General features: G+C 49.5%; 2 protein-coding genes across 6 annotated transcripts in view; one reads left to right on the plus strand and one right to left on the minus strand.

Moving 5' to 3' along the window:
- LOC307199270 (uncharacterized protein) overlaps positions 1 to 19,018 on the plus strand; it is a 178,964-nt gene that overhangs the window by 74,344 nt on the left and 85,602 nt on the right. The gene's annotated exons all lie outside the window — the stretch shown is intronic.
- Positions 1 to 19,018, minus strand: part of LOC307227193 (uncharacterized protein) — a 112,764-nt gene that overhangs the window by 47,301 nt on the left and 46,445 nt on the right. The window contains exons 2-4 of one of the 4 annotated variants that reach the window (XM_079996435.1): positions 5,734 to 6,208; positions 5,451 to 5,526; positions 5,119 to 5,198 (exon numbers count right to left, since the gene is read on the minus strand). The exons of the other annotated variants lie outside the window; for them this stretch is intronic. Coding sequence (XP_079852561.1) covers positions 5,119 to 5,198; positions 5,451 to 5,526; positions 5,734 to 6,147 — 570 coding nt within the window. The 5' untranslated portion in view covers positions 6,148 to 6,208. The remainder of the gene's footprint in view (positions 1 to 5,118; positions 5,199 to 5,450; positions 5,527 to 5,733; positions 6,209 to 19,018) is intronic. 4 annotated transcript variants of the gene reach the window in all.

A 19,018-nucleotide genomic window follows, 5' to 3' on the forward strand; every position in this document is an offset into this window, starting at 1 on the left:
ATGCTCTGGGGTGACAGCCATAATTGGCCATGAACGGGCTCATCCCTGTGGACACATGCTCTGCGTTATTGTAGGCAAATTCTGCCAAAGCCAATTTCTCTACCCAGTCATTCTCCCTCTCGCTGACGTAGCACCGTAAGTATGGTTGGAGTATACTGTTCGCTCTTTCTGCCTGCCCGTTGGTCTCCGGGTGCCTGGCCGTCGAGAAATTGACCTCTACGTGAAGTAGGCTCATGAGCTTCCTCCAGAACCTGGAAGTGAATTGTTTCCCTCGGTCTGATAAAACCCTCAAGGGGGCGCCATGCAGCCTGAAAACGTGTTCCACAAACAGCTTGGCGGTTTCCTCCGCCGTCACCGCATGTGAGCAAGCGATGAAATGGCACATCTTAGTTAACAAGTCGACTACTACCATGACGGCCGTCTTGCCCCTTGACTTGGGCAAATCGGTCATAAAATCTATGGACACTGCCTCCCATGGTCTTTCTGGTGTGGGTAATGGTTCCAGTAACCCCGCGGGTGCCGCCTTCTCCCCTTTGGCTCTCTGGCAGCGGTCGCACCCCCTTATATATTCTCATACATCTTCCCTCACCTTTGGCCACCAGAACTGCCTGGTGACTAACAACATGGTTTTGTGTTGCCCAAAATGTCCCGTCGTGGGGCTGTCGTGCAGTTGTTTGAGTACTCTACTCCTCAAGTCCCCCTCTGGAATATACAATGCCCCGCTGTAATACAGTGCCCCATCCTTTTCCTCAAAACCCCCCAGGTTTCCTCCTGCCCTCCTGAGTTCCCTGATCTTGCTTTGGGCGTACTTGTCATCTGCCGTCCCCTCTGCAAGCTCCCGTTGCCCTACCAACACTCCCCCACACACCCATCGGTCCTCGGGTATCACATCTCGTTCTTCCAGCGCTCCCTCTCCTTCCAGGTACTCTGGCTTCCGGGAGAGGGCGTCTGCTCTGACGTTTTCCTCCCCCGGTACGTAACGAATCTCAAAATGGAACTTGGAAAACTCCTGAGCCCACCGCACCTGTCTCTGATTGAGTACCCTCGCCGTTCTCCAGTATTCCAGGTTCTTATGGTCCGTGCACACCTGGATCTTGTGCTGCGCCCCTATCAGCAAATGTCTCCAGCGTCGAAACGCTTCGTAGATAGCCAGCAGCTCCCGGTCATACACCGTGTAGTTCTGCTCCGACTTGTACAACTTCCGGGAGAAAAAGGCACACGGTCTCCAACCGGACTGGTTTCCTCCCCCCGGCTGGAGCAGTACAGCCCCCACCGCTCTGTCCGATGCGTCGGTCTCCAGCCTCATTGGCTTCTGCAGATCCACGTGCAAGAGCTGCTCTTCTGAAGCGAACGCCTTCTTTAGCCTTTCAAAAGATTGCTGCGCTTCCTCCATCCAGACGAACTTCTTCTTGCTACTGAGGCAATCTGTGATGGGTGCCGTTAAGTGGGCAAAGTTCTTGATGAACTTCCGATAGAAGTTCCCAAACCCCAGGAACCTCTGCACGTCCTTCCTGGTCTTGGGTGTCTTCCATTCCAGTACCGCTTGTACCTTGCCTGGATCCATAGCTAGGCCCTTGTCTGACAATCGGTACCCCAGGAACTCGACCTCTCGGGTGTGGAACTGGCACTTCTCCAGTTTGACCCACAGCTGGTGCTCCTGTAGCCTCTTGAGCACTTCCCGGACATCTCTGACATGTTGCTCCTCGTCCTCCGAATAGATCAACACATCATCTAAAAAGGCCACGCAGTTCTTGTACAGCAAGGGCCCCAGAACGTGATGCATGAAAGATTGGAAACACGCTGAACCCGCTTGGAGTCCAAAGGGCAAACGAGATACTCGAAGGCCCCCAGAGGGGTGAACATGGTGGTTTTCCATTCATCTCCCTCCCTCATCCTGATCAGATTGTACGCCCCTCTTAGGCCCAGCTTGGTGAAAATCTTTCCCTTCCTCACCCTGCTCAAAATGTCGTCAATCCTGGGCATGGGGAAGGTCACTGGTTCCGACACCGAATTAACGGCCCGGAAGTCCACTACCAGCCTGGGTTTATTAGTGTCCTTCTTGTCCACAAAGAACACTGGACTGCCCCCCACCGCCCTTGATTCCCTTATGAACCCTCTTTTCAGGTTCTTGTCTATAAATTCCCTCAACTCCTGCATCTCCCTGTCCGACATGGCGTACAGTTTGCTCACTAGCAGCTGGGCTCCTGGGAGTAGGTTGATTTGGCAGTCAAAGGGTCTATGAGGGGGCAGTCTATCTGCTTCTTTCTCACTGAAGACATCTTGCAAATCAGCGTACTGCGGTGGTACCTGCCCCTTCTCTCCCACCGCCATCCCTGCCACTCTGGCTATTGCCATCCTCGGGGTTTCCCCCCCATGGCAGTGTTCCAAGCAGTGAGCTGACCCGAATGAGACCGTCCGCTGGTGCCATCCCACTAACGGATCATGTAGCGCCAGCCAGCTCATTCCCAGTATAATTGGCGGTCCTGCCACAGTGGCTACATGAAAGGCAATAATTTCAGTGTGCCTGGCAATCCTCATTCTCATGGGGGGCGTCTGGTGTGTTACCTCCCCCCCCAGGAGTTCCCTCCCATCGATCGTCGTGACGTGTAAGGGACTCCCTAGTGGCAGAGTCTGCAGCTGGTGCTCTAACGCAAATTCCTTGCTAAGAAAATTGCAAGAACTGCCTGAGTCCAACAGCGCCTTTATCTTGAGTGGGTGGCCGTTAGGGAGCTCTAGCACCACTTCTATGGCAATGGCTGCTCGGGGGGGCTCTGGCTTGGGCACATTTACTGGTTGTTCGCCTGGCTGCTGGGCCCTATCGGCAGCCAAGCGTTGGCTTTTCCCTGCTCCTTAAGCCCCTCCTCCTCACTCCCGGCCGCCCCCACCATTCCTTGCCATGCTTTCCTTTGAGGGCGGACCCTGGCAAAATGCCCTGGCTGTTGGCAGAGGAAACACTTCTTGGTCGTTTTGCCCTCCTTCTTTCGAACTTCTCCAGCGTTTGAAACCCTGCGCCCGCGCCTCCGATCTCCATTGGCTCCACTGGCGGGAAAGGTTGCTCTGGTATTTCAGGAATGCGGAAGTCATTCCAACGCTCTCCTCTGCCTTCCCGCTTCTCCAGAGCCCGCGCTTCCTGCCTTGCTCCAATGGCAAGCGCAGCCTTGGTCAGCTGATCCATCGACTGCGGGCGGGGCGGCGGGAAAGTTCATCTTTTACTGCGGGGGCCAGGCCTTCCTCAAATAACATCTGAATCGGTTCCGCAGTCAAATCCCAACCAAGTTGGTCTATGAGCATGGCAAATCGCGACCAGTACTCTCTGACTGATTGGTTCCCTTGTTTGCACGCCATCAACAGCCTGCATACAACGCTCTGCTCAATCTGGTTGGAAAACATCAGATCCATGGCTGCAAATAACTTCCTCAAGTCTTTTAGGGCATCATTATCAGATGCCATCAGTGGTCTAACCCGCTCTCTGGCTCCAGCCTCCAGGTGTCCGACCACAAAGGCAACTCTCGCCCCCTCGTCCACAAAGTCATCATATTGCAGATCCAGTGCATACTGCACCTCTGTCTTAAAAGCCTGGTGGTTCCTCGGATAGCCCCCAAACTTATGCACCAGGCCCGGTACCTTCCTTGAGATGGGGGTGGGTTTCCCCTGCGCATCCTGAGCCCGCCTCTCATCGAGCCGCGCCGCTAGGAGAGCCAGCTGGTGCTCCAAATCTGTGTTTCTCTCCTCCAGAGTTGGTACTCCCCTGGCTCCCCCTCCGCCTCCGGCTCCGCCTCCGGCTCCGCCTCCGGCTCCTTCTGTGTTGCTCATAATGCCTCCTCCGCACAAACAACGTCGGTGACTGACGGATTGCTGTAAAGGGATTAGGGGTTGCTTGTGCGTAAGCGCCAAAACCGCTCCAAGCTGAGTAGTTGGCTAAAACTTTCCCTGACCGGACAGCCCTTACTTCGTGGCTGCCTTAATCACTGGCAGAATCCGTCAGTGGGCGTTTCCTGAACTTCTTCCAACATAAGAGCTCCTTGACAGAAAGTCTCTGCCTGGATTCCCTGCGCGACAGCTTTCTGAGCAGAGTGGGCGTCCCCAGGGGAGGTCCTGAGCTCTCTCCACTGGTCTCGCTGGAAGCGTCCCTGCGCCTTCCCTCCGACTCCGACTCCTTCCCTTCTTCCTCAGCGGAAGATCTCCCTCTTTCCCTGCTGGTTCCCTCCCCAGCGTCCGAGAGCCTCTCCACCACCCTGCGCTCCGATGGCAGTTCCCTGACAAAAAACGTCACGCACCCACTGTTGCCTGGGGCTGCAATGGTGCAAAAACTTGGTTACAATGCGCAGATCCACATGGATTCTCAGGATTTTTGCATTGGGCTACCCCAAACTCACCGTCAAATCACATGTCTGTGGCCACAGCATGAAGTACAAAAATGATACATCCACTATTTCTTTCAGATTTTTTTTTCTTGTTTTCCTCCTCTAAAAACTATGTGCATGTTATGGTCAGATGTGTGTTATAGAGCGAAAAATACGGGAATTCTCTCTGCTCATCGATTCCACTTTCCCAGATGGAAGGATCCTCTCTTTGCTCTCCCCATCTACTGTTCTGGAGGTGGGTGGAACCTTCAAAATGCATTAAAGTCAACTTCAGGGGGTACTGCGGGTCACGGGGAGTGAAATGAGGGGAAAGGTGAATTCTGGCCACTGTTTTTATGATTTCTCAACGATTTAGAAGCCTATTTAAGCATTAAATGTTAAATCTGTAAATAAAACTGCAACTACTGATAAATAATAGTGGTACCTCGTATTACATACGCTTCAGGTTAAGAATTTTGCTTCAGGATAAGAACAGAAATCATGCTCCGGCGGTGCAGCGGCAGCAGGAGGCCCCTTTAGCTAAAGTGGTGCTTCAGGTTAAGAACAGTTTCAGGTTAAGAACGGACCTCCAGAACGAATTAAGTACGTAACCAGAGGTACCACTGTATTAGCAGCATTCAGGAGGCTAGTCAACGTGAGGTGATTGTTCACCATTCTCAGAACATAAGGCTCCTGCAATGGCCTTTACAGCCAAGAGAAGGAGGAGAGAGATTCATTAGGGACTTTTTGCCCCACAATCCTTCATTCTCCCTACCTGATCTGGTTCCATGGCTGCTGCATGTCTGCCTTCATGCAAAGATGGATAAGCATCTCTTGCCAGCATCATTCTGTCACCTGTAAGAGACAAAGGTAAGTGCCAGGCCATTTTCACATGCTTCTCTTAGAGGTGAAGCAGTGCATCTCTAACTACAGGGGGGCCTGTAAAAAAGTCTCACCTACTGAGTGCATTTTGACATTTGTATCTTAGCTAGGTAAAAATACATGTCCCCACTTTGGGCTCTTGGCCCCTAGTGTCCTCCCCACAGATTAGTGGCAAAATCTACAGAATGTGTGACCAAATGGGAAAAAACCCTCCTTCCTCCTTACCCAGTGGTCTCTCTTTGGTGTCCAATGGAGTCTTCTCTGCCTCATAGGAATCCAGGCCCGTTTCTGCAAAGATAATCTTTCCCCGAATGGGCAAAAAGGATTGGAAGCAGAGAATGGAGAGAAACATTAGAAAAGGACTGGGAGAGGCAAAAGCTTTAGGGGTATCCGATCTCATTCCTTGGAGGCTTTCCAAAAATAGATTGGGGGATTAAGAGAGAATTTTGGGATACTCTCTCTCATGTTCAGAGCCCCTTGGGAATATCCAGAGGACAGTCCCTCTCACCTGCTGCTCTGCCTGCTTCCTCTCCTCTGCCTGACTCAGGAGGAAGCCTTCGGCCAGGGCCACCGCCTGGGAACTGGTCTCTGCTCCACATTCCCTCACCCAGCTCTCCATCTCTGGCGGAAGGACAGCCAGGAACTGCTCCAAGATCACCAGGTCCAGCATCTCAGCTTTTGTGTGCCTTTCTGGCTTCAGCCACCGACGGTCAAGGTGGTGGAGTCGCCTGCAAACCTCTCGAGGTCCTTTGCCCTCCTGGTAGCAGAAGTGCCTGAACTGCTGGCTCTGCACATCTGAGCAGAGAATGTCCTCCTCACCCTGGATCTTCTGCATGGAGCTTTCCCAGATTCCACCGCTGTTCCCAGTTTGGGTGGCATGGCCTCTTCCTGCTTCAGGGCCAGCGGAGTCTGGCTCATCCATCTGGGCTCTGTGGTCTCCTTCCAGTCAGGAGGGGAGAGATCTCCTAGGAAAAGAAGACCCCCTGTAGTGATGTTAGGAAATGGCCTGTGATGGAAAGTGGAGCCAGAGTGGAGTGTGGGGGTGCAGTGCCTCCGAGGTTCCACCAGGGGGCGGGAGCCTTTCTCTCTCTCTCTCTGATTGGCTGCCAGCCCTTTTGGAGGGAAAATCCGAGGAGCCCTTTCGGAGGGAAAGAGTTGGACAGGGCCTGATCTGAGAGGGGAGGTACGGATTTTATTATTCTTTTATAACAATAGTAATTATTATTATTCGGAGAGGATCTTTTCTGAAGGAGAACTGACTCTGATCTGGGGAGAATCTCTCTAGCCAGAAGAAGGAGTCTCACAGCTTAGATAGGAAGAAGACCCAGTGGAGGGTCGGGGGAGAGTATGGAGGCAGAATCTACCGTATTTTTTGCTCTATAAGACTCACTTTTCCCCTCCTAAAAAGTAAGGGGAAATGTGTGTGCCTCTTATGGAGCGAATGCAGGATGTGCAGCTATCCCAGAAGCCAGAACAGCAAGAGGGATTGCTGCTTTTGCTGCGCAGTGATCCCTTTTGCTGTTCTGGCTTCAGAGATTCAGAATAATTTTTTTCTTGTTTTCCTCCTCCGAAAACTAGGTGTGTCTTGTGGTCCGGTGTGTCTTATAGAGCGAAAAATACAGTAATCTGGAGGGCTGAGTCTGAGGCAGGAGAGGGAGGAGCTGTGGGAAAATGGATAAACCAGGGTCTCCTTCCAGTCAGGAGGGGAGAGATCTCCTAGGAAAAGGAGACCCCCAAATGAATAACAAGGCCTGAGAGGATCTCAGAAACCTCATCAGGAGGGCTTTAAACTGACTAACGTGGGGGAGGAAGACAGTGCTCCTGAAGGTAGGAGTCTATCAATTGATGAAGATGATCATTCAAATGTCATAGACCAAATGGAGCAAACAGCATGCAGACCTAGTGGTGGGAGGAAAAAATCCTTAAATAAGAGACACGGGGGAATGATTCATGGACTTCAATGTCTGTACACTAATGCGCAAAGCATGGGAAATAAACAAGATGAGCTTGAGCTCTTGGTACAGCAAACTAAATATGACATAATAGGCATCACTGAAACCTGGTGGGACAAGTCCCACGATTGGAATGTAATAATGGAGGGATACCATCTATTTCAGAGAAACAGACCAGACAAGAAAGGAGGAGGAGTGGCGTTATATGTCAGGGATGTGTATACCTGTGAAGAGATCCAAGATTTAGAACCTCAAAGCCAAAGTGAGAGCATTTGGGTCAAAATTAAGGGAGAGAAGAATAACAGTGACCTCATTGTGGGAGTTTACTATAGATCCCCAAGCCAAACGGAGGACATAGATGAGGCCTTCCTGGAACAGATGGCCAAGCATGCAAAAGGAAGGGAGATAGTAGTAATGGGGGACTTCAATTACCCGGATATTTGTTGGATGTCAAACTCAGCCAAGAGCATAAGGTCAAACAGATTCCTCACTGGCCTTGCAGACAACTTTGTTGTCCAGAAAGTGGGAGAAGCAACAAGAGGAACAGCCATTTTAGATCTGGTCCTAACCAATGGCTATCTAAAGAACTTTTAACTGAGTTAAGATTAAAAAAGGATGTGTACAAAAAATGGAAAAGGGGGAAACCACCAAAGAGGAATTCAAACAAATAGCCAGCACGTGTAGACACAAAGTCAGAAAAGCTAAAGCACAGAATGAACTCAGGCTTGCTAGAGAGGTTAAAAGCAACAAAAAAGGCTTTTATGGGTATGATCGTAGCAAAAGGAAGAACAAAGAAACCGTGGGGTCACTCAGAGGAGAAGATGGTGAAATGCAAACAGGGGACACAGAAAGGGCTGAACTCCTCAATGCCTTCTTTGCCTCAGTCTTCTCCGAAAGAGAAAACAATGCCCGACCTGAAGAATTTGGAGCAAATGATTCAGCAGAGGAAACACAGCCCAGAATAACTAAGGAGATAGTACAAGAATACTTGGCTAGTTTAGATGTATTCAAGTCTCCAGGGCCAGATGAACTGCATCCAAGAGTATTAAAAGAACTGGCAGATGTGGTCTCAGAACCACTGGCAGTCATCTTTGACAAATAACCAGAGATGCATTTTCAATAAAAGGACACATTCTGGATTCACCCCGCCGCCTCCCCCAAGCAGGAAGAGACCCCCCACTCCTGGAGGGAGGGCCTGACCCCTCCCTGGCCCAGCCAGCCCCTCCTCCCTGCTCTTTCTCCTCCCCCAAGAGGGGCGAAGACTGACTCCAGCCTGACTGACTGAGACTCAACAGGACTAGACGGGGCTCTGGACCCCCCAGGAGACTCCTCTGCCATTGCAGCAGACTCAAGTCTGGGTGGGTGAAAGCCATTGTTTCCCCCCAAAGCGATGAGAAGCCTTTGCTATGAAGGAAGAACAGGGTTGCAGCCCTCCTGCAAAACCACCCGCCCCCCCCGGCTTTGCAGGGAGCAAGGAGGGGGTGCAGGACCCTGGGGGGCACGCATGACCTGAACACGGCCCCCCTGCAGCCCTGGGACCCCCAAAGGGAGGAGAGAGAGAGGAGACTCACCCGATTGCAGCAGGAGCCACCCAGGCAGCAAAGCTGGCAAAGGAGACACGCAAAACATCCACCGCCCGCCCCCCCCCCTTGCAAGAAGTGACTGGGGAGGGGGGAGGGGCTTTGGTTCTGGAAGACCTGTTCCCCCCCCCCCCCATTCTTCATCTCCTCTCTAGGAATTCGGCTCAGTTCCTTTGAACCCTTGGCGAGCCAAACATCCCAAGCTCATCCCCCCCCCCCTCTGCGTTTTCTTCCTCCAAAGCAGGAGCGCAGGAGGAGCCCCGCGCATTGCTGCCCCCCCCCAGGTGCTGTGTTTTGGGGGATCTGAGCTGGTCTCTCCCTTGGCCAGAAAAAGCTTGCAGGGGAAGCGTGTCCCCCCCCCCCCGGCTGCATCTCCTTTCACCCCCATCCTCGCCTCCTAATTGGCTGTAGCCCAAACCAGACAAGAAGGAACCAGATCCCACGTGCAGCTGAGTCCCGTTCACGGATCGCCCTTCCCCGCAAGGCTGCGGGCCTGGCGAGTTGAAGGGGGGGGGGTTGAAGGGGGTGGATGTAGGGGGGGTTGAAGGGGGTGGATGTAGGGGGGATCCCACCTGGGGGTCCCACCAATTCAAGGCAGAGTCCCGGAATTAAGATTGCCGGAAGAAATTTCAACAACCTCAGATATGCAGATGACACAACATTGATGGCAGAAAGTGAGGAGGAATTAAAGAACCTTTTAATGAGGGTGAAAGAGGAGAGCGCAAAATATGGTCTGAAACTCAACATCTGGTCCAGGGGGTCACGAAGAGGCGGACGCGACTAAACAACAACAACCACAACCATCTACGCACAACCCCAGGGGTCCTGACTAGGCGTTTGGGGGTGCGATGCTCAGTGTTGTCTGTTAACTCTGCTCCGTCCTGTTTGCCCTTTTTCTGCTTTTGCTTAAACCTAATCACGAAGCAAGAAGTCAGACTCTGTCTGGCCTCGAATAATGAAGATTACGTGGTAGATATTTCCACAAACCTGTTGTGCTGTTTTTGTGATGTACCAATGAAAGAGCCCCAAGGCCTTTCCGGGGAAGAGAGGGGAGACTCGCCAGATCTCAGAAGGGGCCGCCCAGGCAGCGCCTGCGCAGGAAAATGAAAAAAGGTCTTTTATTTTTGGCCCATATCTTATTTCTGGATGTTTCCGTCCGGCCACAACCTCTATCAACAAAAGTGACTGCTGCATAAACCTAAATGCGGTTTCTCTGCTTGCCATTCTTTTCTCCCCAAAGCGCAGAGCATCCATTGTTACAAAGGAAGGTAATTGCAGCCCTCCTGCAAACCACCCGCCCCCCCCGGCTTTGCAGGGAGCAAGGAGGGGGTGCAGGACCCTGGGGGGCACGCATGATCTGGACACGGCCCCCCTGCAGCCCTGGGACCCCCAAAGGGAGGAGAGAGAGAGGAGACTCACCCGATTGCAGCAGGAGCCACCCAGGCTGCAAAGCTGGCAAAGGAGACACGCAAAACATCCACCGCCCGCCCCCCCCCTTGCAGGAAGTGACTGGGGAGGGGGAGGGGCTTTGGCTCTGGAAGACCTGTTCCCCCCCCCCATTCTTCATCTCCTCTAGGAATTCGGCTCAGTTCCCTTTAACCCTTGGCAAGCCGAGCGCCCCAAGCTCATCCCCCCCCCTCTCTCTGCGTTTTCTTCCTCCACAGCCGGAGCGCAGGAGGAGCCCCGCGCATTGCTGCCCCCCCCCAGATGCTGTGTTTTGGGGGACCTGAGCTGCTCTCTCCCTTGGCCAGAAAAAGCTTGCAGGGGAAGCGTGCCCCCCGCCCCCCCGGGCTGCATCTCCTTTCATCCCCATCCTTGCCTTTTGTTTGGCTGTAGCCAAAACTAGACCATAGCTGTCAACTTACAGATTTGAAAATAAGGGACCAGCAGCCTTGAAAATAAGGGACCTGCAGCCTCACCTGTTCCAGGCACTCCAGTCTTCCTGTCCTCCTGCAGTCTGGTCAAACTCATGCTGGGTAGCTTCGAGAACACTGTCCAACCAACTTTGCAACCAGAGGTTCAACTGAATAGAATCTGAATCACAGGCACCACAAGGCCTATGCAGCCTCAACTTCAGATGGCTCCCCGGCCTGGCTTTGCACTGCAAAGTTTGCAGCAGCACGTGCAAGAAAATGGCGCCCAGCATTCAAAACCCCCCTCAGCTTGCATTAACTAGCCACACACAAGGCATGCAAGCTCCACCCCACAGTCATTCCTAGACTTCTTATTGGGTGGGCAACACAGTTGGAGCCTCCCTCCTCCCTGGCCAGCAGGAAGGGAGGGAGAGGAGCTGCTTCCTTTGAAATTTAAGGGACATCATTTAAGGGACATCCATCAATAAGGGACAGCAGCGGGACATGGCGCTGGAATAAGGGACTGTGCCTTCAAATAAGGGACACTTGACAGTGTAGCAGGAACCCCCCCACCCCAATCATTGTTGGTTTCTGCTCTCTTCACTGTGCAGCGAAGTGCTTGTCACGAGACAGGTGTTTACATTCCACAGTCTGTGCTGTTGGAGTTTCTCACGGGAAAGGAGACTGGATGTGACGTACACTGGTTTCCTGTTTTTCTCTGTTCACACAGAGTGCTTCTCTCCGTGCTATAGAGGAGAGAGGATGCTTTCTCTGCTCCGGCAGAGGCAAGATGTTTTTCTGTAATCTACCAGCTTTGAAATGTAAATAAAGCAATATAGAGTATATGCACGTATTCCTCATCATTCCGCTGTGCACGGGACACTGCAAATATCAACAATCATTCTGTTTGTACAAACTTCACACACACTCACATTCACACACTACATACACCACACTTCTGTTATAAATTCATAAGAAAATCAACCATACATCGGATTTGCACTGTTCCATTTTTATTTTACTCCATGAAGGAAGGACTACAAAATGGGGAAGGTTTGATACAGGGCAGCCATAATCCCTTCACCATCCCAGCACATCTACAGGAGCCCTGCCCAGTTATGGCTATGCCAACCCTGATGATCCCAGACAGAAGACAATCAAGATCACAAAGAACTTGCATATGGGAGTGGATTCAGCATGGACTGAAACAAAGGACACTGATCAGATCTTCCCTCTGGGGGCAGGAAACTGCCAACTCCCCTTTGTCTCCTGGAAGTGACTCATGGGGAGGGGGAGAGAAGGGAACCAGCCAGGTGACAGGACACTCAGGTTACCACCAACTCCTCCCTCAACCCCTCCTTTCTGTAATGTATGCATGATGTTTCTGGGGGTGGGCTTGACCTAGAGGAGGGGAATTTCAAAAGTTTTTATAAGGTCTTGCACACCATTTTTCTGTGTCTTTTCTCTCACCTGCAATTGAGGGGAGCACCCTGTTGCAACAGTCCAATAAAGGCCAAGCCTACAGGCTGCTGATTTGCTCCAATTTACTCTGGTTGGTACTGGGACGCAGGTGGCGCTGTGGGTTAAAGCCTCAGCGCCTAGGACTTGCCGATCGAAAGGTCGGCGGTTCGAATTCCCGCGGCGGGGTGCGCTCCCGCTGCTCGGTCCCAGCGCCTGCCAACCTAGCAGTTCGAAAGCACCTCCGGGTGCAAGTAGATAAATAGGGACCGCTTACCAGCGGGAAGGTAAACGGCGTTTCCGTGTGCGGCTCTGGCTCGCCAGAGCAGCGATGTCACGCTGGCCACATGACCCGGAAGTGTCTCCGGACAGCGCTGGCCCCTGGCCTCTTAAGTGAGATGGGCGCACAACCCCAGAGTCTGTCAAGACTGGCCCGTATGGGCAGGGGTACCTTTACCTTTACCTTTACTCTGGTTGGTGTCTTTACTTTTTGTCCAAGGGAGCCCTCGGATTTTTCCGGTAACAAAAGCTATGAACCAGACAAGAACGAACCAGATCCCACATGCAGCTGAGTCCCGTTCACGGATCGCCCTTCCCCGTAAGGCTGCGGGCCTGGCAAGTTGAAGGATGGGGGGGTTGAAGGGGGGTGGATGTAGGGGGGGTCCCACCCCTTCAAGGCAGCTTCCCTGTCCCACCCCCTTCCTTCCTTCCAGTCTTCTGGGTGCCTGATCCTGGACGCCCAGGAAGACACCTCTGCCACTGTAATCCACTGGTCTACAGATGCCTCAGAGGGTTGAGACCCTGGGGAGATTTCCTCAGGGTCTGAAGTCCCAGATCCTAGGTAAAGGTAAAGAGACCCCTGACCGTTAGGTCCAGTCGTGGCCGACTACGGGGTTGTGGCGCTCATCTCGCTTTATTGGCCGAGGGGGCCGGCGTCCAGCTTCCAAGTCATGTGGCCAGCATGACTAAGCCGCTTCCGGCGAACAAGAGCAGTGCATGGAAACGCCGTTTACCTTCCCGCCGGAGCGGTACCTATTTATCTACTTGCACTTTGACGTGCTTTCGAACTGCTAGGTTGGCAGGAGCAGGGACCAAGCAACGGGAGCTCACCCCGTTGTGGGGATTCGAACAACTGATCTTCTGATCAGCAAGTCCTAGGCTCAGTGGTTTAACCCACAGTGCCACCCATGTCCCTCAGGTCCTAGATAGCGGTTCCCAAACATTTTAGGGCCGCTGCCCCCCCAACACACCAGTGCCTCCTACCAGATAAAAGCATTATTCAGAATAGCCATTTCCACAACCCACGAAGAAAGATAAAATCAATAAAACGGTTGCATTTATCCAAAATCCAATTAAATATACGTAGTTTAATTAACTCATGACAAAACCAATGAACCTGATCAAGTGGTATCAGCTTTGCAAAGTCTGGGTGTTTACACTGCCACCCCTTTGCCTCTTAGTGCCCCCCAGGAACAAAACCCTTCAGGGGGGTGTCGCCCATTTTGGGGACAACTGTCCTAGAGGAGGCACAGGTTTTAAGTGTTGAGGTGGAGCATTCAAGGGGCGGAGCCTAAGGTTAGCGAATAGTGAGCCACATCCATGGTAATTCCAGGCCACCCCTGAGACAACTTGTATGTTGTTGTTTTCTAAAAAGGGGGAGGGGATTATATGTATATCCTAACCCATAAATACGATATTATTATCATAATACTAATGTAAACATCTTTAGCCTACAACATTTTGTATTAAAAAGGTAAAGGTAAAGGGACCCCTGACCATTAGGTCCAGTCGTGGCCGATACTGGGGTTGCGGCACTCATCTTGCTTTATTGGCCAGACCGTTATTGTCAAGACTCAGGAGATCTAGCCACAATGAATTCCCTACCAACAAGAAATGGTTTGACCGCAAATGCATCCAGGCAAAACTTATACTCAGGGAATGCTTTAAGGTCTTCCAGCAAAATCTACCAACCTTAAGACCCTTGAAACAGTACAATCAAAATTCTTAAGATCATTATTTGCTACCCCAAAGTGTACACCTAATGCAGTCTTAAGGCAAGAGGCAGGACTGCCCAGAGTGGAACTAAAAGTCTGGGAGCAAGCAATATTCCTCTGGCTGAAAATCCATTACAATCCTAAGGGACTGTCACCTTACCTCCTGGCCGCAGTTCCCTATCCTCCTTGGCTTATGCAAATAACTAACAAGATCAAACAAATTGGCCTAAACCCTGAAAATCTTTTTAATGGAACTCAGAACAAGGCAAAAGTAATTATCACTCAGAGACTCTACGATGTCGAATTACAACAAGAAGACGCCCTACTCCCGGAGACGTATAGATGTTTAAAAGCTTGGTCTAATTGTGCAGCTGCCCCTTACTTAACTAACATCACTAACGAAGCTTATAGATGGGCTTTCTCCAGAGCCCGATTTGAGACAATGCCCTCAGCAGTGCTGTACGGCAAATTTACGCGGGTACCAATGCATGCGCGTCTCTGCCCCTGTATGTCTAATAAGGTAGAATCTGTCACTCACATCCTTCTATTTTGCGAATTCTATAGTGAAGAACGAGTTCAACTTATTTTGCCGCTTTTATCAAAATTTATACCCCTTCAACATTATTTGGAATCCTCCCCCGAAATTCTACGAAAATACCTTCTGGAAGATTCCTCAAGCTCAGTGTCATATGAGGTGGCCAAATTTTGCACTTTAGCAATCAGGAAGCGTAAATCTCTTTTGTTGAATGGCACACTGCGAAGTTCCCTTGTGTAATTTTTTTTCTTTTCTTGATGCTGTTGTTGATTTCCTTTTGTTTGATCTTGTGGTGTTCTGTGTCGCTGGCTTTTGCCGCAATAAAACTTGACTTGACTTGCTTTATTGGCCAAGGGAGCCGGCGTACAGCATCCAGGTCATGTGGCCAGCAGGACTAAGCTGCTTCTGGGAAACCAGAGCAGTGCATGGAAACGCCGTTTACCTTCCCGCTGGAGTGGTACCTATTTATCTACTTGCACTTTGACATGCTTTCGAACTGCTAGGTTGGCAGACCGAGCAACGGGAGCTCACCCCATCGCAGGGATTCGAACCACCGACTTTCTGATCGGCAAGTCCTAGGCTCTGTGGTTTAACCCACAGCGGCACCCACGTCCCTTTATTGTTAGTAGGTAGGTGTAAAAAGTATTCCCTGGCTTTCTAGTTTCTATCACTTGGTCCAGAGTCAATACACCTGTTTCCATTAAATTTTTCCATAGTACAGTAATTTTTTCCATCTTTTTAGCAATTTTTAATATAGGGTTTCTCCCAGAAGGCAAGTTTGGCATGCGAGTATAGATCAACTTTATTTTTATTAGACACAATATGTTCCATATCTTTCTAACTGACTTAGTTGTTACTAGAGTCATCTGGGATTTCAAACATTTTGCTCCTATAATAATAATAATAATAATAATTTATTATTTATACCCCGCCCATCTGGCTGAGTTTCCCCAGCCACTCTGGGTGGCTCCCAATCAGTGTTAAAAACAATACAGCATTACATACAGTGGTACCTCTGGACATGAACAGGATCCGTTCCGGAGCCCCGTTCGCATCCAGAAGCGAACGCAACCTGCATCTGCGCATGTGCAGGTCGCGATTCGCCACTTCCGTGCATGCACGTGACGTCATTTTGACCGTCTGCACATGCGCGAATGGCGAAACCCAAAAGCGATCAACCTGAAGCCCATTTAACCCGAGGTATGACTGTATTCTCCAGCCCACCCAAGGGGCTGTATGTGCATATTCTAAGGTCACCCACGTCGGAAAATTAAGACCAACAATGAGTTTCCAGTATTTAATACATGACAGTAGATATGTATAAAGTAGATAAGTATAAAGTAGATAAATATAAAGGCATTTCCCAAACAGGGAGTTTATCATTTGAAAACATGAGATATAGAAACTGCAAGTCCTCTCAAAATATAAATTAATCTGGGAATTATATTCATTTTGAGAGCATTCCACCTTCTCCAAAGTGTAAGGTTCAATGACTTCTGTATATCAATATATGAAGAAATCTCTTTTATTATTTTATTTATATTAAGTGTGACTTATTTTTTTTATCTCTTGGTATTAAGCTGCTTGGTATTAAGCTGCCTAGATATTGTAGAGATTTGGAACAAATCTGGAATTGATATTCCTTGAAGGAATGTGCAATCAGATTTTGGCCTACTGGCATCAATTCTGATTGGACCAATTAACAGAATAATAGAATAGAATAACCTGATGTTTTACCAAAAGCATCTATCATTTGAAATAAACAATAAAACTAGTTTATATTCAAATGTATTGTGAACTACTCTGTGAACCTCAGTGTTGTCTCATGGTGAAAGCCAAGCGTTCTAAGCAGATACTGAAAAGCGATGGCGAGCTAGGACATCCTTATTTGGTTCCTCAGGCCTGAGGAAAGGTGGCAGAGAGATTACCAGGTGCTTCATAGATTACTTTAATCCCTTTTAAGATAACCAAAGGAAATTCAAATTTAAGTAAAGCTACTTCCATGTACTGTTTACAGATTTTGTCAAAAGCCTTTTCAGCATCTAGTGATATAATTACAAACTGGTCTTTATCTTTATTTTGATCTACCAAATCCACCACTAATCTAATATTATCTGCAGTTTGTCTCGCTTTTATAAAGCCGGTCTGGTCACCCTTGTCTGGCTATTACCTGATGAATTTGCTAGAGTCCTTCCCAAAGTGTCCAAAGCTCTTGGAAAAAATCCTCCATAAACTTAGTTGCTTGAGCCCGAGTAGGAGAATTGGTAACCCCATTACTATCCATGAGAGTTGAGATTCCAAAATAGTGAGGCTCTTACTTGAGTTGTTTTCACAAAAGACAACATGTACGTTCTCCCTCTGCTGCTGGCTTTCTAGCTGTGGCCTTGAAGCACACTCCTCCGATCCTCTCCCTGGTGCTGATCCTGCCTTCCCTTCCTGACAGCTGGGGACCTGAGCACTAAGGAAGTTCTCCGGCTGGTGCGGTGGTCAGTTTCCCTTGGATAGAACACCCATCTACCACTCAAAGGCTGTTCATTTTTCCACTCTCCCTTCTCCTCTTCAGCAGTGCAGTGCAGCAGCATACAAAGCTGATCCTATTCTAGGCTGCAACAACCAAAGTGTAGTGTCTGGATTGAGGGAAGAAATAGTCATGCTGTATCCCAAGTTGGTTAGACTCTATCAGAGTTCTGTGTCCAGTTTTGGGCACCACAATTTAAGAAGGATATTGACAAGCTAGAACATGCACAGAGGAGGGTGACCAAGATGATCAAGGGTCACATGGAAGATGGAGCAAGCTTGTTTTCTGCTGCTCCAGAGGGTAGGATCCAAATGGCTACACATCAGGAAGAAAATTCTGATGGTGACCTCTCCTTCCTTGCAAGTTCATCACCAGAGGTTGAACGACTATTTGTCAGGCATGCTTCAGCAGACACTCCAGCACTGCCACGGCCCTGGTAGTCTCTTCCAACTCTACAATTCTCTGTTTCTATGCCTCTCCTGATAGGCATCCTTTGATGGGAAGTGAGTTGGGCTCTCTGACCAAAGCTCCGTCCACACTCTGAGCACCGTTAGGCTTTGTCCCCTGTGGGAATTCTTCCATGGGCTGTGAGACTTGTCTTCTGGGCAAAGCTCTTCCCACATTCCAAGCACTTATATGGTGTCTCCTCCCTGTGAGTTCATTCATGTGAAGTGAGACTTCTCTTCCAACTGAAGCTCTTATATGGCTTCTCCGCTGCATGAATTCTATTTTTTTAATCATTTATTTTAGATTTTTATTTTTTAACAATGTCTATAATCATTACATTACATTCAGATTTCAATTTTCCCCTTCCCTGCGGACTTCCCCCAACTTCCATCACTAGTTTATTACATCTTATATTACATTCTGCTGTTTATATTTACTTCTATATTGTCATATTAAGTTTCCTATTTTTGTAAAGAAAATTGCAAATGTTTATTTAAATCCTGCCAATGACTCTTTTTGTTGTTGTTTCTGCAGATATGATGTAAAAGGTTCCCATTCTTTTTCAAAGTCACTATTGTCTTTTCCCCGACAGTTTATCTGTTAGCCAACTCTGCATAGTTCATCAGCTTCTCTTGCCATTGTTCTGTAGCCTTACGAGGCTTTGCCCTCGGGTGGGAAAAAATATTGCGCCCTGGAAAGGGAAAATGGGAGTCAACAGACACTCAAGGAATAGTTTCGAATAAAAAGCTTTATTTCAACCATCCACGAACTGGTAGAAGGAGCAAGTGTGATAGTTCACAAACAAGCACGAGTTCACAGCCATTTGCACAGAGTATATATTTCCGTTCCAGTTCCCTCCCCTTTCTCCTCCTTCTGAAAAGTTTCTGCCCCATGTGTCTCCTTAGCATGAACAGAAAGTTCCTGTCTCGGGACTATTTTGGACTCTTGGCACCCTTCCCAGGAAAGGGCAATGAGAGCGGTTCAGCATGTTCAAAGATGTTGCAACTGAATGAGATAAAGGTCAGTTCTCAGGCTTGAGTATTCTTGGCAATGACAGAGCCTATTCATTAGCTTTTTGAAGCCTTCTCGTACCGATAAAAGAATAACATTTTTCCTATGCATCTTGTGAGAAAAGCAGAGAAGAGCAGAGAAAAGCTGTTTTGGATTTTTTTTTAGAAGACAAAAGGAATTTTGGACAGTTTTGAGGCCTGGGGTGATTATTGGGGGGGGGGTGACTTCGGGCCTAGGTGGGGTCAGCTGTCCTCACCTCCTTCAGTTCCTTTGATGATATTTCCCCAGTCTTCCAATTCTGGAAGACTGGTACGCTGTATGAATTCTTTGCTGGGAAGTGAGATGGGCACTTCGAATGAAGCTCTTTCCACATTCTGAGCACTGGTATCATTTGTCCCCTGTGTGAATTCTTTGATGGACGGAGAGCTGGGCACTCTGACTGAAC

This window comes from Podarcis cretensis (assembly GCF_951804945.1).
Source record: "Podarcis cretensis genome assembly, chromosome: 12".
Lineage (NCBI taxonomy): Eukaryota > Metazoa > Chordata > Lepidosauria > Squamata > Lacertidae > Podarcis > Podarcis cretensis.